We start from the raw sequence: 25,154 nt of genomic DNA, 5'->3' as shown, positions 1-25,154 counted from the left end.
TTCTTACAAGCTCTGTCTATTAACCCTTTCTTATTTCCTCTTATAAAATTGTCAATCCTTATTCTACAGACCCTTGATAACACCTCATATATTCCCCTTACCCTCTGTCCCCCCTCCCCCATCATTCAATAAATATTACCAGCCGGTGACATCAGCTCAGCTAATGTTATATCACACCAGATGAATCTGGTGTTCTTCTTTAATAGAATATATAGCGCAGCTAGGCTAGAATTCTGTAAAGGAAATAGTTGCCTAGGTTTCTTTACAGAATACGGCTCCTATCAGACACCCTCTGGATGCCTAATTGTAGGTGCCCTGTTACACAATGTATACTTTTACGTGATATACTGTACACTTAGGTGATCTCAGGGATGGCAGTCGAGTGGAGCTTGAGCAGAGTTGCAAAGGGGCAAAATCTATAAATGTTGCCTAAAAGTTAGGTGTCGTTTAGATGTCCAGCACTACAATGTTCAGCGTGATTCTATTATGTATAGACACACAATAGAGAATCACGCTCAGCAAATGTAAGTGCGTCTATATTATTAGACATCTTTTATAGAATCGAGTGGTGTTTTGTGTGTGCTTTGTAGAGTTGCCTTTTGGGCGTTGCATAGATGTCCTGATGGCGTCTGTTATTGCGTTTTAGCATTATGACATCATTAGAACTGCGATTTGATGTTGTTGGTTTTTTTACATTAAAATTGTATGCAGTAAAATGGCATGCAGGAGTCAGCCCAGTTGTACAGAGGGGGACTCCAGGCTGCTGGCCAGGCTCTTCCTCCCCAAGGAGCAGCACTATTTTATTTTTATTTATTTATCTTTTAATTATTTATATATCACTTATATCCTAATCGGTTTTTACATTCAGCTACTTGATCATACACTTCTCCCTCCGTATCCACAGTGTTTAGGGGCAGAGCCAGCCCGCAAATATTTTAAAAACACCAAATAATATTCGGGCCGGTTCGGCCCCTGACCCCTGCTTCCCCTCGGCTATTTTAAGCCTTGTGGGTCCCCTCTTAAGCCTTACCTGGTGGTCTAGTGGGTTTTCAGGCAGGAGCGATCTTCCCATGCTCCTGCCCTGTGCTGATCGCTCACAGGAAATGGCTGCTCCCGTCGTCTCTCATGTGTCCTTGTTTCTGTTTCTGTGGTGTTGCATTGTATGCAGAGTCTGGCTTCTTGGTGGTTCACTTTAACTTATGTCGTAGACCCTTATCCCATGTTTGGTGAGGGTCTGTTTTTGTGAGAGGCCAGTTATTCTGATAGTATTGAATGTCTATATAGAATCAATCTGTACTAATCCAGTTTGTTTAGCAGCTTGGAAATAATAGTATTTCTAAAACTTAATGCTAAACTGAACAGTTAGTGTACATTGACATTCTTTTGTCTGTTTGGGCTGTTTGGTTTCTCATTGAAAAGGCAATAAGCCATGTTCTATAGTTAATATTAAGGATTGCCTTTACAGGTTTCAAGGTTCCTGGAAATAAATGAAAGAAAAGCACTTTTTTACAAAGCCACAGTAGCGATGCTGTCACTGTAACCGCACCGAAGCTCTTCACTTCCTATGGGCTTTGTTGGGGCTACTACAGCTTTGTAAAAGAGGCCCAGCCTAACTTATTTGTGTGGGATATTCTGAGGGCTGTACTTGACTGAATTTTTCTTTCCTTTATTTGCCGGCTTTCTTTTGTTGCTTGGAAATGGACATTGTCTGTTTATGCTTTTTAGTTTCACTTTACACTGAGAAAAGCACTCACGTCATGTGCCATTGATTTGCTTTTACATTGAAAAAATGCATTAAGGCTTTTTTTTACTAAGCCACAGGAGCAAGTGCCGTACGGCAAATGTTCCAACCCCCATTCAATCCCTAAGGGCGATGGAGCATTTAACACGTTGTCCCATGCTATTGGACTTAGTAAGAGAGGGGGCAACTTATTTGTGTGTGATATTCTGAGGGCTGTTCTTGATATGCTTGCAATTACACTTTCCCCTCCGTATTCGCGGTGGTTAGGGGCAGAGCCGGCCCATGAATATTAATATTCGAGCCAGTTCTGCCCGTAACCCCCACTTCCCCCCAGCTATTTTAAGCCCTGTAAGCCCCTTCTTAAGCCTTACCTGGTGGTCTAGCGGGTTTTCGGGGCAGGAGCAATCTTCCCACGCTCCTGCCCCGTGCAGATCGCTCACAGAAAATAGCTGTCTTGAGCTCCCGTCGTCTCTCAGCCATTTCCTGTGAGTGATCTGCACGGGGCAGTAGCGTGGGAAGATCGCTCCTGCCCCGAAAACCCGCCAGACCACCAGTTAAGGCTTAAGGGGGGGCTTACAGGGTTTAAAATAGCCCAAAAAATGAAAAAGCATTTTTTGTTTTAAAACCATGAATAATCGAATCCGTAGATACGGAAACTGCAAATACGGAGGGAGAAGTGTATGTCTGTTTAGCTCACAATAAAAAAAAGTTCACTACTTGCTTTATTTGTTGTGAGTTTGTGAACTAAATAAGAACTAAAATTTTTGAGATAGCTGGACTAAAATATTACTAGTATTGAGCAAATGTTTGTTTTGCAATGCAGAACTGAGCACGCCTCAGAAACTGTACTTTTATTGATGGTCTTTCAATCAAAATAAAAGTTAGAACCCCCCCCCCCCCCACACACACACACACATATAAACATTTTAAGCCTATAGTTTGTGTATTTGAAATGTCTTAGGCCCATAACATTACTTAAAATCAGCATTCTGCTTTGAGTGAGGTGATGTGGGGAAGAAAATTAAGAATGTAGGAATGATGAGGGAACGGGGATGAAAAATGTTCTTCACTGTGGGGAGGGGGAAGGGACGGGGATGAAAAATGTGCTTCACTACAGGAAGGGGGAAGGGATAGGGATGAAAAATGTGCTTCACTGTGGGAAGGGGGAGGGGGCGGGGATGAAAAATGTGCTTCACTGCGGGGAGGGGAAGGGAATGGCGAGGGGACGGGGATGAAAAATGTGCTTCACTGTGGGGAGGGGACGGGGATAAAAAATGTGCTTCACTATGGGGAGGGGACGAGGATGAAAAATGTGCTTCACTGCGGGGAGGGGGAAGGGACGGGGATGAAAAACGTGCTTCACTGCAGGAAGGGGAAGGGACAGGGATGAAAAATGTGCTTCACTGCGGGAAGAGGGAGGGGATGAAAAATGTGCTTCACTGTGGGGAGGAGACGGGAATAAAATATGTGCTTCACTGCTGGGAGGGGGAGGGGACGGGGATAAAAAATGTGCTTCACTGCGGGGAGGGGGAAAGGATAGGGATGAAAAATGTGCTTCACTGCCATGAGGGGAAGGGGACGGGGATGAAAAATGTGCTTCACTGCCGGGAGGGGGAGGGGACGGGGATGAAAAATGTGCTTCATTGCCGGGAGGGAGAGGGGACGGGGATGAAAAATGTGCTTCACTGCCGGGAGGGGGAGGGGACAGGGATGAAAAAGGTGCTTCACTGCGGGGAGGGGAAAGGAACGGGGATGAAATAGCAGGGACATTGAGGGGACTTGTTGCTTCACTGCGGGGAGGGGAAGGGAACGGGGATGAAATAGCAGGGACATTGAGGGGACTTGTTCCCGCATCACCCTCTACTACATTACCCTCTAGGCTACTCTAGGAACCTGCTTGCTGCTCTGCTATGGCCATAACATCTGAAGTCTCATATAACCAGGTATGCACTGTTTCATTCACATCTTTGGGGGTGGGTGAATGGGAGGGGGTCATGCCTTCAGTCCTCCAGTGGTCATCTGGTCAGTTTGGGACCCTTTTTGTCACTTATTTGTTGTTAAAACAGATCTAGCTCCAAACATTCAAATTGTGCCCTGAATGTTTTCTAAAATGTTTGATTATTTCAGAAAGACATCCAATTCATAAGCCCACCTTATTCCCACCCAAACCATGCCTCTAATATGCCCCCTTGAGATTTAGATGCACTCTAGACAACCACTATAGAAATCCATCCACAAAATGGGTTTTGAAAATAGCAAATTGGAAGGTTTGGCAAGAAGAATGTACATCTGCCCATTTTTGCTACATTTTGGGACATTTTTCTTTTTTGAAAATGAGCCTCATATTATACTATTTCAAATAGATGCAGCTGAGACATACAATTATGTCATGGCACAAGGAAGTTGGTTTTCTGTCTGCTTACTCTGGAATTCAAATGCTCCCCCCCCCCTACACACACACACCTTTTACAAAACTGCAAAACTGGTTTTTAGCGCAGGCCGACACACTGACAGCTCTGTGCTGCTCCTGATGCTCATAGGGTTCCTATGAGCGTCGGGAGCAGGGCAGAGCATTCAGCCCACCAGCCTGTGCTAAAAACTGCTTCTGCGGTTTTGTAAAAGAGGGGTTTATGAGCTGAGCCAGTTGCCATGGACAGAGGACACCCTCAACCGGCAGGAGGGATGCCCACTCCCTCCTGCTGCCACTGCCTACCCCCAAACAAACTCCCCCCAACCAAACTATCCAGGAGCAGGTGGGATACCCACTCCTGCCGCAGTCACACACACCCTCCCAATACCTGTGTAAGGAAGACCGTATTTGTTGAGAATCTGTTTTGATATTGCATCTTAGGCTGTTTTCCCCTTAGGAGGTATTCTAGATCTCAGTGTGATAATTATTGAAGTGCTGACTCTTCATAGACAGTGTTGCTGTTTGAGCTTTTCAAAGTCTGTAATAGCATGACAAGGTTCTAAGTGTGTTTTTGCAGGATACTGTGGCTGTTAGCATAAGAGTTTGCTGCAGAGAAAGAGGGCGGACAGTGGATGGAAAGGGCAGAGAAAGAGAACAGAGACTGGATGAAAGGGGCAGATGCTGCATGGAAGGGAGAAAGAGGTCAGACGCTGGATAGAAAGAAAAGATTGAAGAGAAGATAGAAATAAAGCAATAGAAAATGGAAATAAAGTAATTTTTTATTGGACTAATTTTAATACATTTTTAAATAGCGTTTGGAGTTCAAATCCCCTTCCTCAGATCAGGATTGGATACTGTAACAGCAGTGTACTGTACTGGCCTGAAGAAGGAGATTCTGGCATCTGAAAGCTAATTGAAAAATGGATTAGTGCAATAAAATGGTCTTTTCTTATTTACCATTTTTTTTTCTGTTTGTTAATGTGTAAAGTGTTATTTATCAGTTTTTTCACTGTTTCTGTGGTGTTTCACTTTATGCACAATCTAGCTTCTTGGTGGTTCAGTTTAACTTTTGTCTACATATTTCTATTTTTAGTTTGTCATTACTTATTCCATACTGGACAAGGGTTATCTATGTTCTGTATGTATGAAAAGGATATTGTTTTCTGTTAGCATTGACTGTGCAGGATTGATCTGTATTAATCTGGATTGTTTAGTTTTACAATAGAAATTTTCTGACCGCAAATGACCAGGCAGGAGAGGCATGGAAGGAAATCACTTGGTGTATGCTCTGACCGCCTCTTCCTGTACTAAAGTCGGACCTTACCAATCAGGAGCTGCGTGTCAAAGCCCTCTCCTGCCTAAAAAACGTATTCGCAGTTTTTCAAAATTCACGGGGGTTCCTGGAATGGAACCCCCGCGAATTTCAGGGGAGAACTGTATTGATGTTCTAGTGCTCACTGCACTGTTTAAGATGCTTCCTTTTTTAGGTGCACCCTTGCTGTGTGACTCATGGATTATTATAAATATATATATATTTTATATAAATAGAGGAGGGGGTGTTAAAATGATTGGCTCTGGGTGTCAAATGTACTAGGTACACCACTGCCTTCTTGGTCTCCTTTCAAAATTGAAATCTTCTTTTCCAGAGGGCCCCAACATGGCAGCCATTCTCACAGGCTCCCGATACTGCCTCAAAGCTTCCCATCTGCCGTGATCCACCTCCCTATGAGGCAACTTCCTGTTTCCGCCAAGGCAGATCGCGGCAGAGGGAAAGCTTTGGGGCAGTGCCCAGCAGCCTGTGAGAATGGCTGCCGCACCAGGGCCCGTCTGAAACAGAAGATTTTGACTTTGAAAGAAGACAACAAAGGTAGGGAAAATAATTTTATTTTCAATTTAGTGATTGAAATGTGTCAGTTTTGATAATTTATATCTGCTGTCTATAGTTTGCACTGTTCAGAAAGAAATGATTTTCTTTCAATTTCTCTGGTGTTGCACTGCATGTAGAGTCTGGCATCTTAGGGTTTTGTTTGCGCATATTAGTACTTTTTAGTTTGTGGTCCTGTAATTGCATAGGAGTTATCTGTGTTTTTCATGTGTGACCAAGACCAGGTATTCTAGTAGAAATGAATGTTGAGAAGCATACAGTGCAGTTTAATTTTGTGGTTAACCATTATGTATTGTTAATAAAATTAGAAGTTTTAGAAGAATTTAAGTTAAGTATAAAATAATTCTTAAATTTGAAAAAATCTCCTATGAATATTTAAAAAGCAAAAAATCAAAGATAAATAATATAAAAGGGATAAGCTAAAAAGCATGTAGGCCAATGAAGACACCAAGGCACTGATATCCCCTCTCGATATAAATTTATCACTATCAAGGGTGAAGGTGGCCACAACTATGCACACAGCACGTTGAATAAATCACGGAGGGGAATTGTTGAAACAATTAATTTACAGTGATATAGGTGCAAAGTACTTTTCAGCGTTGGGGTAATATTTGCACAAGGTATAAGTTTGAGCCCTAGTCACAAAATTTATTATGTAACTTTTCCCCTTTTATCATTATGTGTTCTTGTTTTCGTCTGTTTATGAGTCTGTTTTTTACCTTTTACTTAATATTATTTGTATGTTTTTTTAAATGCTTATGTATATTATTGTAAATCGCTTAGTAAATTATGGATAGGCGATTCATCAAATTAATAAAATAAACATAAACATTAGGAAAGTAAGAGCCACCTTTGGTAGAAGTGCAGAAAATGAAGTGCCATTTTTTAATGCTCTGAAATCTCTGACAAGTCTGAAAGTGCTGGTAGCATTAAAAAAAAAGCTCTGAATAACAGCTTTTTTTTATGGGCATAGATTTTGTGCATGTCATAAGAACATAAGAACATAAGAAGTTGCCTCCGCTGAGGCAGACCATAGGTCCATCCTGCCCAGCGGTCCGCTCCCGCGGTGGCCCATCAGGCCCATTGCCTGAGCAATGGTCTATACCTATCTATACCCCTCAATCCCTTTTTCTTCTAGGAATCTATCCAAACCTTCTTTGAAACCATTTAATGTTTTCTTGTCTACAACAGCCTCTGGAAGCGCGTTCCATGTATCCACCACCCTCTGAGTGAAAAAGAACTTCCTAGCGTTTGTTCTAAACCTGTCCCCTTTCAATTTCTCCGAGTGCCCCCTTGTACTTATAGTGCCCCTTAATTTGAAAAATCTGTCCCTGTCTACTTTTTCTATGCCCTTCAGGATCTTGAAGGTTTCTATCATGTCTCCTCTAAGTCTTCGCTTCTCCAGGGAGAAAAGTCCCAACTGCTTCAATCTTTCGGTGTATGGGAGATTTTACATTCCCTTTATCAGTTTAGTTGCTCTTCTTTGTACTCCCTCAAGTACCGCCATGTCTTTCTTGAGATACGGTGACCAGTACTGGACACAGTACTCCAGATGCGGCCGTACCATTGCACGATACAGCGGCATGATGACTTCCTTCGTCCTGGTCGTAATACCCTTCTTAATGATACCCAACATTCTGTTTGCTTTCCTTGAGGCCGTGGCGCATTGCGCCGATGCCTTCAGTGTTGCGTCTACCATCACTCCCAGGTCTCTCTCCAGGTTACTGACCCCTAGTGGTGTTCCCCCCATTTTGTATGTGAACATCGGGTTCTTTTTTCCCACGTGCATGACCTTGCATTTCCCCACGTTGAAGCTCATCTGCCATTTTTCGGCCCACTTTTCCAGCTGCGTTAGATCCTTTTGGAGATCTTCGCAGTCTTCCCTGGTTTGAGCCCTGCTGTATAGTTTGGTGTCATCTGCAAATTTAATGACTTCACACTTGGTTCCCGCCTCTAGGTCGTTTATGTAGATATTGAACAGGAGTGGTCCCAGCACCGACCCCTGCGGAACTCCGCTCGTGACCCCTTTCCAGTCTGAGTAGTGGCCCTTTACGCCAACCCTCTGCTTCCTGTTTGCCAGCCAGTTTTTGATCCATCGGTGGATCTCCCCTTGTACCCCGTGGTTCCATATCTTTTTAAGCAGTCTTTCGTGTGGTACCTTGTCGAAGGCTTTTTGGAAGTCAAGGTAAATGATGTCTATAGATTCCCCTTTATCCACCTGGCTGTTCACCCCCTCAAAGAAGTACAATAAGTTTGTGAGGCATGACCTACCCTTGCAGAAGCCATGTTGACTTGGTTTTAGCTGCCCATTTTTTTCGATGTGCTCACAGAAGCTGTCTTTAATCAGTGCCTCCATCATCTTTCCCGGGACTGAGGTCAGGCTCACCGGCCTGTAGTTTCCCGGGTCTCCCCTTGTGCCCTTCTTGAAGATGGGCGTGACATTTGCTATTTTCCAATCCTCTGGGATCTCTCCGGTTTTTAAGGATAGGTTGCATATCTGTCGAAGTGGCTCTGCTATTTTGTCTTTTAGTTCCTTGAGTACCCTTGGGTGAATGCCATCCGGACCTGGCGATTTGTCGCTCTTTAGTCTGTCAATCTGCTTGAGTACATCCTCTTGGCTTACCTCTAAATCGACCAGCTTATCGTCTTGGTCTCCTATTACGATCTCCTCGGGTTCCGGAATGTTGGTTATATTCTCCATCGTGAAGACTGACGTGAAGAACTCATTTAACCTGTCAGCTATCTCTTTCTCTTCTTTTACTACTCCCTTTCTGTCTCCATCGTCCAATGGTCCCACTTCTTCTCTCGCCGGTTGCTTCCCCTTGACTTATCTGAAGAACGACTTGAAGTTTGTTGCTTCCTCTGCCAGTCTCTCTTTGTATTCTCTCTTTGCTTTTCTAACCACTCGGTGACACTCCTTCTGGTGTTCTTTGTGCACTTTTTGGTTCTCCTCTGTTTGGTCTTTTTTCCATTTTCTGAACGATGCTTTCTTGTTGCTTATCGCCTTCTTCACTGCATTTGTTATCCACACTGGGTTTTTTGTTCTATTTTTTTTGCACCCTTTTCTGAACTTGGGGATGCCTAGGTTTTGCGCTTCATGCACAGTCTCCTTGAGTAAGGTCCAGGCTGTTTCTACGGATTCCATCTTCCCTATGTTGCCTTTGAGTTTCTTTCCCACTATTTTCCTCATGGCATCATAATTTCCTTTTTTGAAGTTGAGTGCCGTCGTTGTGGTTCTTTTCCCCTTTGATGATCCAATTTCAAGCCTGCACTGGATCGTGTTGTGATCGCTGTTACCTAGCGGGGGTAATACCGCCACCTCCTTTGCTGGCCCCCCTAGTCCGTTGAAGATTAGGTCAAGAGTGGCATCGCCCCGTGTTGGTTCCGTGACCAGTTGCTCCATGAAACAGTCTCTCGTGACCTCTATGAATTTGGTTTCTCTTGCGCAGTTTGAGTGCCCAATACTCCAGTCTATCCCAGGATAGTTGAAGTCCCCCATCACCACCACATTTCCGCTTCTGCATACCTGCCTCAGTTCAGCCTCCAGCTCCTGGTCGATTTCTTCCAGTTGTCCAGGTGGGCGGTAGTACAGACCCAATTTAATGTCTGCCCCTGCTCCTCCCTGTAGCTTAACCCATAGTGATTCCAAGCCATCCTCCCGTACTGTTGTTTCCATCCTGGCTGATGTATGGAGTCTTTTATGTACAGCGCTATTCCTCCACCCTTTTTATGTGTCCTGTCTCTCCTGTATAGTTTGTACCCTGGTATGGCCACATCCCATTGATTGTCCTCAGTCCACCACGTTTCTGTGACTCCAATTATGTCTAGGTCCTTATTGCTGGCAGTGATTTCCAGTTCTCCCATTTTGGCCCTCAGGCTCCTAGCATTTGTGTATAGGCAGTTTAAGACCCAGTTTTTTGTCCTCTCTTTTTGTTTCCCTCGTGCTTTGGTACTCCTGCAGTTTTCTTCATGGTTTGCCAGCCCCTGAGCTTCGTCCTCCTCCTGCTGTGTGTGTGTGACGTCCTCTGCCTGTTTCCCCTGCACCTCCTGCTCTCCTAATTCCCACTCAGTCCTGGGCTCTTTTTCACAATGTCTTTGCCCCTCTGGCTCCTGTTGTTCTGTGTTGGTGCCGCTTACCAGGTCCATTTGTGTCCTCGATCCCTGCAATGCGTCCTTAGGTCCTTTTTCAAAACATACACACTCAGTCCCGAGTCCTCCTTTACAATGTCCCAGTTCAGTATCCTTGTCAGGTACTGATGTCCGATGTGTCGAGGTCAGGTCGACTATCGGCTTTCCCCTTCTCCTTAGTTTAAAGCCAAGTCTATGACGTTCTGGACGTTGCGTGCCAGCATCCTCATCCCAGCTGTGCTAAGGTGCAGTCCATCTCTTCTGTAGAGCTTGTTCTTCCCCAAGAAAGTAGTCCAGTTCCTAACAAAGTGGAAACCCTCCTCCTCGCACCATCTCCTCACCCAAACGTTAATTGATTGTAGTTCGCTCAGCACAATATCCGTCCCCATTAAAAAAAAAATTTTTTAACTCATGCCGGGATTCCCCCTATGATGGCCTAAACCCCCTGAACTTAAAAAAAAAAAAAAAATCAGCAAGAGGGAAACCCACTCTCTTTTGCCTCGGCCACCTGCTCTCCCCATACCCCAACCTCCCCCACATTTAAATTAAAGAGCCCCCAACCCCATCCCTCTTGCCAGCAGGCCCACTTCATCAAAATTGCAGTCCTTCCCCTTCCTGGTGCATCCTGGGATGCACCAGGAGGTGCTTAAGACTCTGATTGGCACAGGCACCTAAGGTCCTTCCCATAGAAGTAGCCTTAGGCACCTAGGCCAATCAGGGCCTTAGGCTTCTTTCCAGTGCATCCTAGAAGGATTTACTTATACGTACATCTTTTATGTGATAAGCATGTTTTAATCTTTATATATACTGTATATTTGATTGTAAACCACTCTGTTATCTGGCATAAAGGACAATATAGCAACTTAGAATATACATAAATGTTATATAGCTAATCTCTAGTATCCTTTCTTCATTCTTAAAGATCCTCCACTGCGAGGTTGCTCCATGTATCTACCCCTTTCCATAAAGAAATATTTATTTAGATTACTCCTACGTCTATCCTCTTTCAAATTCAGTTTATGCACGAGAAATGGGGGCCCTGAAAGCTAAATTTAGGTTGCTCTGAAGAAGCAAGACAGCACTTCTGCAGTGTATGTGGCTGAAGATAGCAAATAGTGGCCATGTACTTTCAGATCTGAGGGGCAGAATGAGATCCATATCTGTACAGACTTTGCAATGTCTGTTTCCACAGTATTGTATTAGTTATAGGACCTATTAAGTATGCAGTATTTTGTTGGACTGATGTTACTAATATGATATTATTGTGCTTAGATATGAATTAGCTTACACTTCTGCCATTGAACCTGTCACTTAAAGATTTGAGTTTGTAAGGAGTTGTACAATTGCATGGCTAAGGTACTCATGCTCTCATTTTTTCCCCAGAATTGCGGGTAGTTTCATGTCTTACATTTATTTCTTTTCTTTCCTCAGTGCAGTTAGTTCAATCCAGGAGGAGAAAGGAGAATAGAAAAAGAGGAAAAGTGATGGAGGAAGGATAAAAAAAAAAAATTAAAAGAAGAAAAGGAGGAAGATGGGAATTTCCTGTCAACTCTACTAGCAGCCCAAACATCAATACTGACCCCACCATAGGCCTCAGGACTAGCTGTCCCTCAGGCCTAGGGTTGCCATATTTGTGAAGACAAAAAAGAGGACACATGATCCCACCCACACTCCAGTCACAGCCCCATACCCACTCCACCCACAGCCCTCATTTCCTTGGTCCCACTTCCCATCCTCTGTACCCCTTTTAGTGCTTCTCTCTCTCTCTCTCTCTCTTCCTTCCTCTAGCCGTCCTCCCCCATGGGTGTTTCTCTCTCTCCTTCCATCCCCCCTCTCCTGTGGGTGCTTCTTTCTTTCTCTCCTACTAACTCCCCCTCCCCCCTCCGGGTGCCCCTCTCTCACCTTCCAACAAACCTCTCCTGATGTTTCTGTCTCTCCCCTCCCATCCAGCACTACCCTCATGTTGTTTTCTCCATCACTTTCTCCTTTCCATAATGCTTCTCCAGCTCTCCTTCCCTCCATGCTGTTTCTCCAGCCCTCTTCCCTAAGGCAGCTGGCAGCAGCAATGAGGTAAGCCCACTGCCACTGTCCTGTCCCGGAAGCCACCTCTCTGCAAGTCCCACCTATGTGGGAACAGGAAGTCACTGCATATAAGCGACTTCCGGGGCAGGCCAGCAGCAGCATGCTCCAAAGTTTCAATTATAGCAATCAGGCCCAGGGAGGAGGTAGGTGGGGAAGTCAGGAGAGCCAGCTAAACCCGGACAGACTCGCCCATTTGGAAAAAAAACATCCAGGCACCTGGACAGTAACCCTACTCAGTCCTTGCCAAATCTAATAAGAACATAAAAATCACCTTATTGGGTCAGACCAGTAGCCTGTCTTCATGGTCATTAATACTTGGCCAAAACCCAAATTTATTTTTATTTATTTAAAAATTTCTATACCGTTTAAAACTAAACAGTTTACATAATTTAAATACATAATTTTGTAAAAACATAATAAAACAGACACACAAACAATCACCAGAAATCATATCTACAAACTAATACCATAGCATATTTAATGAACATAGTAACATAGTAGATGAAAGCAGATAAAGACCCGAATGGTCCATCCAGTCTGCCCAACCTGATTCAATTTAAATTTTTTAATTTTTTCTTCTTAGCTATTTCTGGGCAAGAATCCAAAGCTTTACCCTGTACTGTGCTTGGGTTCCAACTGCCGAAATCTCTGTTAAGACTTACTCCAGCCCATCTACACCCTTCCAGCCATTGAAGCCCTCCCCAGCCCATCCTCCACCAAACGGCCATATACAGACACAGACCGTGCAAGTCTGCCCAGTACTGGCCTTAGTTCAATATTTAATCTTATTTTCTGATTCTAGATCCTTTGTGTTCATCCCACGCTTCTTTGAACTCAGTCACAGTTTTACTCTCCACCACCTCTCTTCGGAGCGCATTCCAGGCATCCACCACCCTCTCCGTAAAGTAGAATTTCCTAACATTGCCTTTGAATCTACCACCCTTCAACCTCAAATTATGTCCTCTGGTTTTACCATTTTCCTTTCTCTGAAAAAGATTTTGTTCTACGTTAATACCCTTCAAATATTTGAACGTCTGAATCATATCTCCCCTGTCTCTCCTTTCCTCTAGGGTATACATATTCAGGGCTTCCAGTCTCTCCTCATACATCTTCTGGCGCAAGCCTCCTATCATTTTCGTCGCCCTCCTCTGGACCGCCTCAAGTCTTCTTACGTCCTTCGCCAGATACGGTCTCCAAAATTGAACACAATACTCCAAGTGGGGCCTTACCAATGACCTGTACAGGGGCATCAACACCTTCTTCCTTCTACTGACTACGCCTCTCTTTATACAGCCCAGCATCCTTCTGGCAGCAGCCACTGCCTTGTCACGCTGTTTTTTCACCTTTAGATGTTCGGACACTATCACCCCAAGGTCCCTCTCCCAGTCCGTGCATATCAGCTTCTCTCCTCCCAGCATATACGGTACCTTCCTATTATTAATCCCCAAATGCATTACTCTGCATTTCTTTGCATTGAATTTTAGTTGCCAGGCATTAGACCATTCCTCTAACTTTTGCAGATCCTTTTTCATATTTTCCACTCCTTCTTCGGTGTCTACTCTGTTACAAATCTTGGTATCATCTGCAAAAAGGCACACTTTTCCTTCTAATCCTTCAGCAATGTCACTCACAAACATATTGAACAGGATTGGCCCCAGCACTGATCCCTGAGGGACTCCACTACTCACCTTTCCTTCCTTCGAGCGACTTCCATTAACCACCACCCTCTGGCTTCTGTCCAACAGCCAGTTTCTGACCCAGTTCACCAGTCCTAACTTCAGCCCTTCAAGTTTGTTAAACAGCCTCCTATGAGGAACTGTATCAAAGGCTTTGCTGAAATCCAAGTAAATTACATCTAGCATATGTCCTCGATCCAGCTCTCTGGTCACCCAATCAAAAAATTCAATCAGGATCGTTTGGCACGATTTACCTTTTGTAAAGCCATGTTGCCTCGGATCCTGTAACCCATTAGATTCAAGGAAGTATATTATCCTTTCTTTCAGCAAAACTTCCATTATTTTTTCAACAACTGAAGTGAGGCTCACCGGCCTGTAGTTTCCTGCTTCATCCCTGTGACCATTTTTATGAATAGGTACCACATCCGCTCTCCTCCAATCCCCAGGAATCACTCCCGTCTCCAGAGATTTGTTGAACAAGTCTTTAATAGGACTTGCCAGAACCTCTCTGAGCTCCCTTAGTATCCTGGGATGGATCCCGTCTGGTCCCATCGCTTTGTCCACCTTCAGTTTTTCAAGTTGCTCATAAACACCCTCCTCCGTGAACGGCGCAGAATCTACTCCATTTTCTCATGTAACTTTGCTAGACAATCTTGGTCCTTCTCCAGGATTTTCTTCTGTGAACACAGAACAGAAGTATTTGTTTAGCACATTCGCTTTCTCCTCATCACTTTCCACTTATTGGTTCCCAGCATCTTTTAGCCTAGAAATTCCATTTTTCATCTTCCTCCTTTCACTAATATATCTGAAAAAATTTTTGTCTCCCTGTTTTACATTTTTAGCCATTTGTTCTTCTGCCTGTGCTTTCGCCAGACTCTCTCTTGGCTTCTTTCAGTTTCACCCTGTAGTTCTTTCTGCTCTCCTCTTCTTGGTTTTTTTTATATTTCACAAACGCTAACTCTTTCGCCTTTATTTTCTCAGCCACTAGGTTGGAGAACCATATCGGCTGTACAACTGTCAGACTTCTTAAACTGGAATGATGGATTTCACAGTTCACAATACGGTTTCAGGGAATTACTACTACTTGAATTGATGTCAAAGGCGAAATCGTATTTATTTCTGCTGCATTTGACACAGTGGATTACCCTTTACTACGTCTGAATGAATTGGAAATACATGGATTAGCCCTAAAATAGTTTGCAGAATTCTTAAGAAACAGGACTACAAAATAAGAAAGGGAAATAAAAGGTCCCAAAAATGAACTGCTTTTTGTGGAGTGCCACAAGGATGCCCACTGTCTCCTTCTTTATTCAACATCTACTTAAGAGCCCTGGCAAAAAGATTCTCCTTCCCTCATATCCATACATTTTCTTACGCAGATGATATCTTCCTACTCTGTGTAGCCAGAGACACTTTTGAGATCATCCTACAACACCTAGCAAAAACCATGGATGACCTGCGCAAGTGGACAAAAAAAGAGCATCCTTAAACTTAATAAACAAAAGACCAAAATGTTTGAAGACTATAACTTTCTACCACGCACAGATGTGGCACTGGCCACAGGCAAAATCCTCAAAACTAGAAAAACCCACAAAAAGTCTAGGCATTATTCTCGACTCCCAATTAACCTTTGAAGATCAGATCAACTCCCTGGTCAAAAAAATTCTTCTCTAGACTAAGGCAACTAAGAACAATATAATCCCTTTTAAGTAAGGCTAATTTTAGAACTGTTGCACAAGCAGTCTTGATCCCATACCTAGACCACTGTAATTCCCTATACTGCAGCATCACGGAGAAGGAACACAAGAAATTGCGACTACTCCAGAATATCACTGCCAGATTAATTTGTGGAGTAGGCAAATTTGAAAGGGCCAGCCCACTGTTGAGGGAATTGCACTAGCTACCAGTAAAAAAATATTCTTTTCAAGATCGCCTACGTGTTCTATAAAGCGATTTATGGTGAAAACTCTGGAAGACTGGTATCAGACATCAAGATTCCTCACTCCTTCCACAACACAAGAAAGACACAACATCTTAAGTTGACCTTACGCTCCCCTCATAGTGTTCAGAAAAAAACTATTTGAAACTACCTTTGAATCTCTGGACCCCAAAGTCTGGAATAGACTACCCCTATACTTACGTCAGATTCTCTTCTATTACAGCTTCAGGAGACTTATCTTTTCTCCTTATAATGACTGATCGCTATCCAATATGCTTTCTAGAATCTAAGTGTTAATGTAATGACTGATCCTTAATCTTATTGTAAAATGCAATGGTTCCATGTTGAAAATTGCAGGATATAAGAAGCTGTTTGGTATGGTATAATTAAGAAAGGACAATCCTCAACTCCCCTGAAGGGCACGCAGCAAAGGCAGCGAGCCCGAAATCCAAAGGCAAAGGACCAAGATCCCACAACACAAACAAGAGTGTCCAAAAGCACACAGAGTGGAACCAGGTCTTGGACCCAGGAGATAAGTAATAAAATAGTTTATTGATTGTAAAATAAACAGTCTCTGTCCAAGCAATACAAAAACCACAAACTAGAACCTAGATCCTACATGGTCTGTGTTTCAGTAAGAGAATTGCCTTCCTCAGGGGTCCTTGGGAAGAACAGAAATAGAAAGAGTAAATGAAATAGAAAAACATTAATAATAAAGGTAAAACCCTGTATGAATAGGTACAATACTCTAATTGCTCATTGGAGAGTCTTTATCTCTACAGATGATAAAGAGGCTCTTTGGAGTGCATTTATATTAAAAATATTTCTTTCTATTAAAAATGGTCTGGGATGGTCATGTATGTATCCTAAATTTGGCTGCTTGAAGAAAGAAAACTTACCCTCTCTTCTTCTTCACCCACAGAGTGGTGGAAAACTGGAATGCTCTTCGGGAGGCCGTCATAGGGGAAAACACCTTCCAGGGATTCAAGACAAAGTTAGACAAGTTCCTGCTGAACCGGAACGTTTGCAGGTAGGGCTGATCTCAGGGCACTGGTCTTTGACCTGGGGGCCGCCGCGGGAGCGGACTGCTGGGCACGATGGACCACTGGTCTGACCCAGCAGCGGCAACTTCTTGGATAGTGTGTGTTTTAGCACCGACAGTGTCGGTAACTGCTCCGACACTCATAGGAATTGTAAAACCCGCTACACTAAAACCCGTGCTAAAGGAGGGGATTAGTTACATTGGCTCCATTGTTCTGCCTATTTTATTTATAGGACATTCCCTCATTCACAAGCTCCTTCACACATTCTTATAAAAGGGAATGCAAGCAGGGGTGCAGACTGATAGGCTTTGCTTCAATTTACAAAAATTAGCAAATCTTGTTATTTAAATCAAGGTACAGGGTTTTTGTTTTTTTTCAGTTTCAGCTTACATAAGGGTTTATCTTTCAATTGATACAGTAAACTTCATTACCAGGGTTCATCATTGCAAAACTTTTTTTTTTATATAGATTTTAATGTTAAAGACAAGCATAATCATTTTACTTGAATACAGATTGAGAAACCCCCCCAAAAATATCCACTAAGTGAAATTCACCATCAGAAAACTAAACATTATTTAGTCCACAATCAAATTGAGGGGCCAAGAAACCAGAAAACTAAATGAAAATCCAGAAATCCAAGAGTGGCAGCTGGCACGTTAATTTGTGGAAGGAGTTTGAGATCTAAAAGTAACTCCACCACCTTCTCTAGCCACTAAAAAAATCTAACAATTGCTTTGGTTAAAAGAAAATTATAAAACTTTTCTATGTTCTTGTCCAGCCTACATTATGGGCATCAACACGAGGAATAGCATGTGCTAAATTGCTGCGCACGCTAGACGCTAACACCAGCATTGAGCTGGCGTTAGTTCTAGCCGCATAGAGTGGGTTTAGCGTGGGCTAAAATGCTGCGTGCGCTAAAAACGCTAACGTAGCTTAGTAAAAGGAGCCTTATATATCTGCCACCTGGGTCCCATTACAATCTGCAGAGTAGACACTGCTGTGGAGAAGTCCAGTCTAGGATGCATCTCCTTATGTTTCGGAAGGGCTGAGATGTCAGTTTTTGGCAGAGTGGGAGAGGCAGCTATAACTTCCTGCTTATCTGGGGGGCAGATTTCTCTTTTCATGGAAGTTTTATGTAGCAATTTGTAAGACTTTGGCTATAAGTACATTGGTGGGTTTCTCATTCCAGTATAGTATATTCTCGCCATAAGATTTTACAATGTGATAAGCTAGCATGTGGTTTTCAGTATCTATGTACCGAGGTGCTGACTTTTCAGTTAAAGGCCCATTTTTATGTGAGCTTAGATCAGAATACAAAATAGGTTGTGTATCTTTGTACTGGGGACTTGGATGCTGTGTTGGGACCTGTTTCTGGAATGCTAAATGAGTGTATGAAACATGTCCAGCTGCTGCCACTAGGTGTGAAGCATAAAGCTGATACTTTTGGACATTCATTGCTCACATTCTCCATCAGTAAAAATATAACAAGAAAATATATGTATTATAAATAGATGTTAATTTGGGGAAGGCACTACCTACTTATAACTTAGCTCTGTGTAATATTTCAGGACTATATATTTAGAACATTAGGGAAGAACTAGATTCTAATTTTTACAGAGCAAATTTATTTACAAGATATTGCAAGCAATGCAGTAATTTTAGTTACAATTTAGGGATCTTTAAACAAGGGAAATGTGCCACAAGATAAAATATTGTTAGAGAGAGATTGACTAATTATGCTGGGAGAAAGTTACTCACTCTGGTGATGGAGGTCTTGTGTCTATAGAGGATAGCTTGAAGAGATGATGGTCCCTTGCTTGAAGAAATGTTCTTCAGTTGCAGAATGTCTGGGAGTGGAACATAGAGACTTAGATGTAGAGGGGATTTCAGCAAGGTGTGTTGCAGGTCCAGCGTTGATCCCATGAGGAAAAGCTTAGGTAAATCTTCCCTTTTTATGGGCTATAGGAGCTGGGGTTAGGTGGTACATTTAGGAGTCCAATCAAAATTCAGGGATAATTCAAAATTGGTTTCTTGCTAGGTCTGGTGATGCCAACTGGGCTAGATTCGTGTCCTGACTAGTTTGCGAGTCTTCTCCAACCCTGACCCGATTCACTAACCTTCTGCCCGATCCGATCCGCACCTGATCCGCACATACAAATGAGGGGAAATGGCATGCATAAATTGGAAGGCAGCGATTCACTAAACAGAAGATGGAACACCGATTGGGATTGCCGATCCAAAAAGAAGCGACTGCTGAGGACCAGTTGCTCACATCCTTGCCAACTGTCCTGCTCTCTGCCACCTTGAAATCCCAGCCCTGCAGCCCTGAAATCCCCCACAAAAAACCATCAAAATAAAACATCTCCTTTGTGCAAAAAGTGCCCTGCTCTCTGCTTCCCTGCCTCTCTGCGAGCCCATGGCTCCATTATACTTAGTTGACAGGTTGCTTATAATGTCACATAAGAATAGCAGAAAATCACACGCCCTCTTTACGTTTCTGTCAGTTAAGGGCTGCAAAAGTAAGAATACCATGAGCATATACTTTCATACCAAGCTGCTTACTATGATAAAGATTTTCGTCCACTGATACTCAAGTCCAGCTCTTATGAATACTTTAGAAAAGTGCTAAAAACTTTTCTCTTTTCTAAATTCCTGACTAATTAGATTATCACGTTCTTTTCTAGCATAATTTATGTCTTCATAGCATAGCTTTTTGTTAACCGCATTGAACTTATGGTTATGCGGTCTATAAATCTGTTACATTGGCCAGTGCTTTCAAAAATGGAGCTGGCTAGGTGTCAATCATACATAGGCATCATTAACAAAATCGCAGCTTCTGAAAAACATAGATACTGATAATTTAGGCTAGGGTTTTAAAGGCCTACATTACCGGGACCTAAGTTTGATGTAGATTTGCGCATAGCAGCACCTAAAGTCATCTATGTTTCTAACCATATTCACTTTGACCTTAGGCACTGCAAAGTGCCATGCTTAGATGCGATTTTGGTGCCTACAAGGGTAGGTACCTTCCAGTGCCTACTTTTTAAATGACTTTTTAATTGTTTTTTAAAGGTGGGGTCAATTGCCATGCCAATTAAAGCAATTATGTTAGGCAGCAGTGGGACACCTACTGCCTTCTAACTTACGGTACCATTTACAGAATCTGGGCCATGGTGAATAGGAGGGTGTGAGATTAAAGGATTTTCCGATAAGAATGTTTTTTAGCATAGTTTTGAATTTGAATTAAAGAAGAGAGCAGAAGTTCTGGTAGTATCATAATGCAGCAGACATGGATCAGGAAGCACTAACCAATTCACGTCAAGAGAATGTAATTGGCATGTAGGTGTATAAACAGAAATTTGTGTTGAAAGGTAGGATGGTTAGCCGGTGTGAAGCAATTTATGAGTCAAACGTAGAATTTTAAAGAGACTCTGATACTACACTGGCAACCAATAAAGGCAAAGGAAGAGTGGAGTTAGATGGTCGTAATGATGTGCATGATATAGTAAGCAAATGGCTGTGTTTTAAAGAGTCTGTAAACATTTAAGTTGGAAGGTGGAGAGTCCTGCAAAAACAAAATTATAATATTCTAGCTTAGAAATGACCAATGCATGAATAACTCTGAAGTTACTTAAAGTCCAAAAGGAACGCAGGATATAGAGTTGATGCAGTGAGAGAAACTCAGATGGAATGGTGTGCAAGATATTTTTATGGAATGATAATTCAGAATCCAGTATAATGCTTAGATATTGAAAATTAGATACTATCTGAATAGGAAGGGTGGGTTGCAATAATTAACCAGTAATCCAACATGTGGCCTTTTTATTGGGAGGATAGCCAGGTTGAGAGAGCAGGGAGACATGATTGAAGAGGTGTAAGATTAGGGAAAAATTATGAACATGGGAAAACAAGCAAAATGTCATTCGCATAGATGAAAAATTTTATGTTGAATGACTGCATAAAGGTTGCTAACATACTGATGAAAACGTTGGACAGAATGGGAGAGAACAGAGAGCCTTGTGGGACTTCACAGGCGAGGTTATGGTTAGTCGAGTTGGAAGATTGATAAGAAAGATAGAAACCATGCCCAAACTATACCCGAAATCCCAATCTGTTAGTCATGATAATAGTAGTTGATGAGCTACTAAATCAAGAGTTAAGTGTAGAATGTAGATCGCTCAAAAGATGATAGTTGTTGGAAAACCACTTTTTCAATAATTTTAGAAAGAAAATTAAGATTGGTTACTGGGCAATAATTAATTGGGAAGGAGGGGCTAAACGTGGTTTATTTGAGAAAAGGGTGGACAGCATTTTTTTTCCATTCTGATGGATCAGATTCTGAGGATAGACTATCAGTGATCATTAAGAAGATAAAGGGTATGAACACCTGGGCAGGGGCTCTCACCATGAAACTGGAAGGATATCAAGCATACAGAAAGTAAGCCTAATATGTTTCAAAATTAAAGAGAAGGTGGTCATAGAAGAGATGCCAAAGGATGTCCATTTGAACATCCCAGAAAGGTTTAGAGGCAACAAATTTGCTGTAATTCTGCTGTAAATCAGATTCTGAGGATAGACTATCAGTGATCATTAAGAAGATAAAGGGTATGAACACCTGGGCAGGGGCTCTCACCATGAAACTGGAAGGATATCAAGCATACAGAAAGTAAGCCTAATATGTTTCAAAATTAAAGAGAAGGTGGTCATAGAAGAGATGCCAAAGGATGTCCATTTGAACATCCCAGAAAGGTTTAGAGGCAACAAATTTGCTGTAATTCTACAATTCGACCTCTCCGCAGCTTTTGACGTCATCCATCATGATATCCTAATCATCCAATTCTCTGAAATAGGCATAAGTTCCACAGTCCTAGACTGGTTCTCAAAATTCCTACGCTTACGCTCCTACACCGTTAACATAAACAGTACCTCATCCCCTCCCTGGAAGCCGATATGTGGAGTCCTGCAAGGCTCACCCCTCTCTCCTATCCTTTCAATATTTACATGTCCTCTTTGAAACTCCTTCATCTATCCCCCTGGAAACTCTCTACACCTATGCTGACGATATCCTCATCCTCCTTGAGACTGACTCGAACCTCACTAACCTCGCTGAGAACATATCCGCATGTATAATGAACCTTCAATCCTGGGCACATTCTGTACAAATGAAATTGAACGAGTCCAAAACAAAACTACTTTGGCTCGGCCCAATATTAGGTCATTTACCCACCTCCATTCCATTATCTTCCGGCTCCACTCTTCAGCTTGAGTTTTCAAGCAAAGTCCTTGGCATCATCATAGACTCCTCTCTCTCCTTCAATGACCACCTCAACTTCTTGGTAAAAAAATGCTTCTTTAGTCTTCATATGCTGAGGAAAGTGAGATCGTACTTTCATCATTCTCACTTCGTCGTCCTTGTTCAATCCACCATCCTCTCTAGACTGGATTATTGCAACTCCATCTATTTAAGCCTAACTAAAAAAAAACTCCATAGACTTCAGTTAATCCAGAACGCTGCGGCCAAGCTTATTTTCGCTAAAGGCAAGTTCGACCACGTCTCCCCACTCCTGTCCAAACTTCACTGGCTCCCAGTTCACTCCAGAGTCCTCTTTAAATGTGCCTGTTTAGCTTTCAAGATCCTACATGGCATCCTCCCTCCCGTTATCCCACTCTTCTGGAACTCCTCTAACCCTAATTTCACTAGATCCTCCCAAAAACTGAAACTATCATTCCCCTCTGCAAAAAGTATATCCCGCATAGGAAAACTAGGAACATCCCTCCCCTTTAGAACCACAGAACTCTGGAACAACCTCACATCCCCGCTCAGAATTTCAAGCTCCCTCCAATCCTTCCGCAAACACCTGAAAACTTGGCTCTTTTCAAAAATCTAACACCTCCTGCTCTTTGGTACCCTGTCCCTCTTTATCTTCCTAGCTCCTTTCCTATAACCCTTCATTGTAGCTCCTTTTCAACCTAACCCTGTAAATCGTGCTGAGCTCTATGCTTGTGGAGATGGCGCAGTATACAAACCTAAGGTTTAGTTTAGTTTAGTCTCTGCGTGATGCTTATCTAAAGAAGGGAAAGCAGCTGGCAAAGCCTCTCGCAGTTTTGCCCCAACTCTATGGAATTCCCATCCAAATTAAATTCACTGTGAGCTTTCATATCCTAGATTTCGTGCTCTTCTGAAGACCTCTTTGGCCAAGCTTTCCCAATAGACCCCCAATTTAATCAATTTCATGGTAGCAGGATTGAATGTGTGCATATTTCATGTGGCTGTGTTTTGTGAATACGCTTTTCGAGTGAGGTGTGTCTTTGTCACTATGTTTGTCCTCATCTGCACAAGCCTCGAACACTTTAAAATCATAAAGTTAGAGGCTTATGCAGATGAAGACAGAGCTTGAAAGGATGAGACAGGGACAAAACTCACGGGGACAGGATGGAGATGGAGATAGATTCTGTAGGGATGGAGGCAAATTTGTTCCCATTTCATTCTCTAGTATATACTGTACATAGTATCTATCATAATAAAGCCCTTAGTGCATGCGTACTTCAAACTCCGTGATCCCTGCCTCAGTGATCCGTGCTTCCATGTCACACATGCGCAGTAGAAGGAGCCAATGGTGGTTTCCCATCGTCCTCCCTCGGCAACGCTGGCTCTTTCTACTGCGCATGCGGTGGCACTTTAAGCACGGACGCATGGAGGCGGCGACTCCCCCCTCCCGCCCTCACTCTGTCTAACAGGACCAAGGAGAGCTCAAAAATAATGGAAGCAGGCATACCGATGCTCAGCATCCGGACTGTGGTTGGCGATTGTTCAGGCTGGAGAGGAGGCACAAGGAGTGATTTAAGGGTAGGTGGGAGAAGGGGGCTGGAGCTGAAGCATCTCAGCACATGAGAATGAAAGACAGACACACAGAAAGACAGCGGGCAGGGAGAGAGACAGACAGCGGGTAGGGAGAGAGAGAGACAGATAGAAATTCAGACATACAGGGAGCCAGGGAGAGAGACAGACAGGTAAAGGGGGCCAGGGAGAGAGATAGACAGAAAGACAGGGGGCTAGGGAGAGAGACAGACAGGGGGCCAGGGAGAGAGAGAGACAGAAAGAAAAACAGAAAGGCGGGGCCAGGGAGAGAGACAGAAAGAAAGACAGATAGACAGTGGGCCATGGAGAGAGACAGACAGAAAGAAAGACAGACAGCGGGCAGGGAGAGAGACAGACAGAAAGACAGACAGCGGGCAGGGAGAGAGACAGACAGCGGGAGGGAGAGAGATAGAAAGAAATAAAGATAGATAGTGGGAGGGAGAGAGATAGAAAGAAATAAAGATAGACAGTGGGAGGGAGAAAGAAAGAAAGGAAGAAAGAGACAGGGGCAGGGAGAGAGACAGAAAGAAAAACAGATAGACATATTCTAGCACCCATTAATGTAACAGGCTTAAACACTAGTTCTAAATATTGTAACATGAATATACTGTATATGTTAGGGCCTAGTTGTATACATATAAGGCCCCCAGATATTTTTTGAAAAAGCTGATACATGTTTAGCAAAACATTACTGCTTCTTGAATATTTTGACCTCATATATTTTTAAAACACAAATATATAAATAACCATAATTATTTTTCTTTTTTTTCAGCAGCCACCACTTAGAGAAGAGGAAATGCAATACTGCTACTTGTGTGACTCAACGCCTAGTAGACTTTTTAATTCGATCAAGCAACAACATTGGAGCTATTTATTCACCAACTAATGTGGGATCATATACATATGGCAAGAGGGACAATGCTGGTCTTGTAATAGGAGACCCTTTCAATTATCTGTAGGTTTAGAATGTAAATTTACCATTACATACTGTTTTTAATTAAGAGTTTCTTCCTCCATCCCTAACACACAGAAAAATCCACCAGCAAGGCCTTTACATTTTAACAGTGCCTTGTTTTCTTGGTGTCTGTATGATGACAGTTATTTTCAAAATATCTATATTCATGATAATGTAACATGCATTCACCATTGTTTTTTTAATTTAAAAATATCAATCTCATAAATGATTTCTGTAAAACAAAATCACAAATGGAAAATGGAAATGTTATTTGCTACAAGCTACAAGTTTTTTTTATTTAATTAAAACCATTGAATAATCAATAGTGTTATGGATATCTTTGCATTCCATGGATAGGAGAAACTATGAGGCCCTTTTACAAAGCTGTGGTAAGTACTAACCCGTGCTTACTGTGGCAAAAAAATGGTGTACCACG

General features: G+C 42.6%; 1 protein-coding gene across 1 annotated transcript in view; it reads left to right on the top strand.

The window, feature by feature from the left end:
• IAPP (islet amyloid polypeptide) overlaps window positions 1–24,936 on the top strand; it is a 39,372-nt gene extending 14,436 nt beyond the window's left edge. Inside the window, exons 4-6 of the mRNA XM_033952788.1 lie at window positions 21,386–21,402; window positions 23,896–23,915; window positions 24,536–24,936. Coding sequence (XP_033808679.1) covers window positions 21,386–21,402; window positions 23,896–23,915; window positions 24,536–24,722 — 224 coding nt within the window. The 3' untranslated portion in view covers window positions 24,723–24,936. The remainder of the gene's footprint in view (window positions 1–21,385; window positions 21,403–23,895; window positions 23,916–24,535) is intronic.
• The last annotated feature ends 218 nt before the right edge of the window (window positions 24,937–25,154 follow it).

This window comes from Geotrypetes seraphini, chromosome 7, assembly GCF_902459505.1.
Source record: "Geotrypetes seraphini chromosome 7, aGeoSer1.1, whole genome shotgun sequence".
Lineage (NCBI taxonomy): Eukaryota > Metazoa > Chordata > Amphibia > Gymnophiona > Dermophiidae > Geotrypetes > Geotrypetes seraphini.
This window is presented reverse-complemented; position numbering and strand designations above follow the sequence as displayed.